We start from the raw sequence: 4,946 nt of genomic DNA on the forward strand, positions 1-4,946 counted from the left end.
TGGGGAATGCATAAGGGGAGATACTGTGAGGGCAATAAAAAGAAAAACATTGTCTATTTATAATTATTAACAGTACATATGTTTACATTCCTTTTCATTGTACACAATAATAAATGACATAAGCGTTGACCTGTGGAGAATATTGACGAGTATGAGGAGATCACGAGAATGCTGTTTTCGGTTCAGAAGGCCTGTGCTTTAGAACAACAGTTAACAAAAATCTTCAAGATGCATCATTTTCTTCAGATGACGGCTGTTTTTTTACTGTACATATAAAGTAAAACATGTTTAGACGCAGAATACGGATTGCACAGTTCAAATGAAATGCTTCCTATCAAACACTGTGATTGGCTTGGATCAAAAACAAAATGAGTAGATTTCATTTAACATGGTGAAAAATTGAGCTACGTTTCCAAATGAATCACATGGGTTTATAATACCAGTATGCATTAGGTTATAATGCAGAATTTTCCATGGTAACCAATAGTTAATCTTCTGAAGGAATCTATCATGAGGTGATGTTTCACAAATGGTACCGGTGGCTCTTTGAGCTACTCTTATTGCAATATTTTAAAATGTAATGGTTCAATACGTCACATCTTAAAACATTAACAGCTTAAGGAATAAAAAAGGTCAATTCGCCTTCATCGGTGTGGTGAGATGAAAACAGCAGGTGGAAACGCCAACAGACTTCAGTTAAAGTAAAAACTGAATGGAGTTGATGTGCAGTGGTTGTTATCACGGGCTTCACACGAACAACATTCACCAATTAAGCTGCTGTTGGATGACATGTTCATAATAGTCATGATGCAATTAAACAGGGCTTCAAAATGAACAAAAAAAGACACGTGAGAAATAAACCGTCATGAGTTGGAGGAAATGAACCCAAAAGCAGTTTTCTGACTGAGTGCATGTATGTTCAGGTGTCTGTTTGATTGACAGCTGTTCAGTATTCGTCCTGTGTGTCGTCAGGGACGTCCTCCTCCTGAGCCGGAGCCTCGTGTTCCTCTCCGCCTGCCTCCTGCACAAACAGTTGTTTGTTGTTAGTTATTTTTAAGGATCTTGTCATATTAGATAGTCAGTTTGTCTGTTATGAACCATGAAAAAACTGACTACGTATGAAGCACTTGATCTGAAGGGTTATAGCACAAGAAACAAGATCGACAACACAGCAGAAAAGGGTCTTTTAGAAATCATCATAGCTATGATGCTTGAAAAGTACATTGATTATTACCAATAAGTTGTACATCTATTCAGTACTGAATGATAATTTGAACTAGAGTAGTAGAACGAAGCATGTTAAAAATAACAGGTCTTTTTTTTTTTTTTTTTTTAATAGCCTGTACAATTCTAAATGGGTTCAAAATAATTATGAAAATTTAAATGATGGCCATTTTTTGGCCTTGACCTAAATCATAAGTGGACTTCAGGGGGGAAATGCAGTGTAAGTGTAGAATATGACCCCTTTTAAGGTGGGAAGAAAGAAAAAAAAGGGAAAAAAATAATAAAGCTCTGTTTTATTAAAACAAAAAAGAAAATATTAATAAATGATAAAACAATAAATAATACTAATAATAAATGAGATGATGTTTTGTTAAAAGAAGAGCAGAAAAAGTTAAATAAATAAATACATAAATAAATGTTTTATGTCTTACAAGAAAAATTGCAGAAAATTTCATTTAAATAGGTTTGATGTATTAAAAGAACATTAAAATTGCAGTAGTGGTAATAATAATAATAATATTAATAATACTAATCTGTGAACAGTGTTAAGTTTTTATTCAAAGAAAAAAAAAAGAGTGGAAAAAATAATATATAAAATACATTAAAAAAACAAAAAGGTGAGACATCTTATTAAAATAATAATAATAAATTGTGTTTTATTAAAAATAAAAAGTACTATAAATAAATAAAAAGTGTGTGTTTTATTAAAAATAAAAAAGTACTATAAATAAATAAGAATGAAGGAATGAATACAGTTTGCTGAAAAAGAACTTGAAGCACTAACCTGGTCGTCTGCAGAGTACAGCACCTCCATGAGTCTCTCCACGAAGGGCCCGTTGTCCTGGCCCTGCTCCTGACACAACAGCTCCACCTCTCTCAGCTTCCCAAAGTAGAAATCTCGCTCCTTCTCCACTCCTTCTAGTGCTAGCTTTAATGTATTGAGCTGCAGCAGAGGAGAGACGCAAGAGTTACCAATGACATAAAATACTGGTAGACAGTAAAAGATGGTTATTGCTTTGGTAGACATGCTTCTAAACAACATAAATCTTCACTGAATATATACACTTCCTGATACCATATTTGATTGGTCAAAAAAAGTCAGTTTACCTTGCTTTTATGGTTGTAATCCCCGCCCCCCAAAAAAAAGTGCCCAAGTGCCCAAAAGTGCTATGTTAACTAGCTTTTAGGTCACGAGGTTCCCAAAAAATGCTTTCTACTGGTCAACCTGTCTGCTCACAGTCTATGATGTAATAAGAACATCTATAAAGATGTCTATGATGTTGTAAGAATGTCTAGGTAGATGCCTATTATGTCATAAGGACATTTAGGAAGATATCTGTGTTTAGAAATCTAATTGCAATATTTTTGATAAAAATTGCAATTTAATGCAATAAAATACCAATATAGTTACATAATAATAATAAATTATTATTAAAACTACTGCTACAAAATACAAAAATAAATAAAAATTTATATTTATTGTAAAATCAAGAAATAAGAAGCATTACTACTGTAATGTGTCACTGTAGAATAAACAAAAGAGCATTTGAAAAAGATAATATTTCAAATTTTATTTTACATTACAACCATAATATTTCAATAGCGCCATATGCTAATATATGATTAAAAAGGACAAATATCTGCTCAGGCAATTTTTTAAAACAAAATCTTTTATTTTTTTTAATATAAATTAATAAACTCTTAATTATGTTCACTTTTTCAAAAAAAAAAAAAAAAAAGCAATTTCATTTAATTTTGCATCTCAAGTAAATGCATCTTGATTTAAAGATGTTTAGATCTTTATATTGGAAAACAAGACAAAAACACTGACAAACATATACACTTTTTGTATTTAATGCCATAACGTTAGAATTTAGAACGTTAGAACTTTGAATTTCTGCTCAAATTTAAGATCTTTTAAAAGCTTATTTTGTTAATTAAGACTTTAAGACTTTTTTTAAGACCTGCAGAAACCCCGGTCTTCTAAAATGCTCTACTAATAAATTATTTCATGGTTTTGTTCAGCATTTACAACCGTTATGTTCTTGATAGCTCGTCTATTTAAAGATTTGAATAGCGTTAGGGATGTCCACCTGATCGTTTAGTTGTGTTACTTGGGCTTCCAGCTCCTTCTCTCCTTTAGCGGGTGTCGCTGACATAACAGGGATCTTTTTGGCAGAGGAGGGTCGGGAGGTGGAGGTGGAGGTGGAGGATTTAGGGGTTGAACTGGTTGATCTAGTAGCTCCTGCACACAAGTTAACGGATGCCATGATGCAATTTAGTAGATGCCAAATGCCAATTGATTGATGATGATTATAAATAAACAATGTCCCAAGCAGCCCAACAGACCTGCGGTGGGAGAGCTGGCGGCATGCTGGGATTTCTTTGGCAGGTTGAAGATCTGCTCGCCGGGATCTGGAGGGGGAATGGCGTCCTGGCCCTGTCTGGCCTGCACCGGGTCGTACTCCTTCCCGTCGTAGTTGGCGTCGAAGAACTTCTTGAACCACTGAATGAAGTCCAGGTTGTCTTGAAACCGTCCCTTGACAAGCTTCTCTACAGGGATGATCTAAGCGGAAAGGAAACAAGATGTGAGTGTAAATGTGAAGAAATTACATTACATAGATAACTCTGCATAACAAATACAGATTTATATGTTAAATTATGGGTTCACAAAGTGGTGTCAAATTAAAATAAATTATTATAAAATAAAAACAATAAAATAAAATATTTAATTTATCTGCATGTCATGTGACCGTTAATTGACAAAGAACTGCAAATACCTGAAGGTGTTATTAAATTATTAAAATATATATTCATATATAAATTCCAGAAATTTCAGGTCAAAGGGGTTCAGCTGACAAAAAAAAAAAAGTTTATGAATCCCTGATTAAATGATTATTTAAAATGATACATGTGATTTTTTTAATGCGTGCATTAAAAATATATTTTATTGCATGCATTAAGAAAGTCTCCATCCGTCAGATATCACTAAAATAGGTGTCCTAAAAAACCTCTGACTGCCTGGAATTTAAAAAATAATGTAAATATTTAAAAAAAAAATTTAAATAAATAAATATTGTGGCCCGGTCATGCTTCTAGCAAATCAGAAACATTTTCTGCATGTCAATCATTTTGCACATTTGGGGGGGGGTTTTTATATCAGATTTTGATGCCTTTGGAGGGTGTGTGGTTGAAAATTAGTTGGAATTGCTTACAGTTTGAGGTATAATGACTGGTTATATGCATTAGGTTTAATAAAACAACAAACTTTTTATAAAACAACAAATATGGAAATTTTTTTAAAATGATAGCACTAAATCAATTACAAGGCTAAACAGTAGAACCAGATCTAACGCTTTAAATTTTCTATTTATTTATTTATTTGCATTAAATAGTAAATATATTTAATAAATGTATAAAATTATTACAACTAGGGATGCAATAATACCACTTTTTCCAGTACTCACCCGATACCGATACTTTTATTTTTGGTACTTGCCGATACCGAGTACCGATACCAATATTTTTATTGCATTTGTACATTTTTCAAATATTGGGTACAGAAACCAAAAGTGTATGTATAATGTTAGTTGGTTAACTTCATTTATCAAATAGATACAGTCAAACCAAAATTTATTCAGACACCTTCAAAATTTTTCACATTATCACAGTTTATTCGCTATAGTTTAGAAAATGGTAATAAAATATAACAAGAACTCAGA

At 32.4% G+C, this 4,946-nt stretch overlaps 1 protein-coding gene across 4 annotated transcripts in view; it reads right to left on the minus strand.

The window, feature by feature from the left end:
• Nucleotides 1-256: 256 nt before the first annotated feature.
• Nucleotides 257-4,946, minus strand: part of LOC107732103 (microtubule-associated protein, RP/EB family, member 2) — a 25,958-nt gene continuing 21,268 nt past the window's right edge. For all 4 annotated transcript variants that reach the window (XM_016543358.1, XM_016543357.1, XM_016543359.1 and 1 more), the window contains 4 exons: nucleotides 3,574-3,790; nucleotides 3,318-3,469; nucleotides 2,009-2,167; nucleotides 257-1,021 (listed from right to left, as the gene is read on the minus strand). In XM_016543358.1, coding sequence (XP_016398844.1) covers nucleotides 947-1,021; nucleotides 2,009-2,167; nucleotides 3,318-3,469; nucleotides 3,574-3,790 — 603 coding nt within the window. In that variant the 3' untranslated portion in view covers nucleotides 257-946. The remainder of the gene's footprint in view (nucleotides 1,022-2,008; nucleotides 2,168-3,317; nucleotides 3,470-3,573; nucleotides 3,791-4,946) is intronic.

The sequence above is a fragment of the Sinocyclocheilus rhinocerous genome, unplaced genomic scaffold, assembly GCF_001515625.1.
Source record: "Sinocyclocheilus rhinocerous isolate Xijiao unplaced genomic scaffold, SAMN03320098_v1.1 scaffold97, whole genome shotgun sequence".
Taxonomy (NCBI): domain Eukaryota; kingdom Metazoa; phylum Chordata; class Actinopteri; order Cypriniformes; family Cyprinidae; genus Sinocyclocheilus; species Sinocyclocheilus rhinocerous.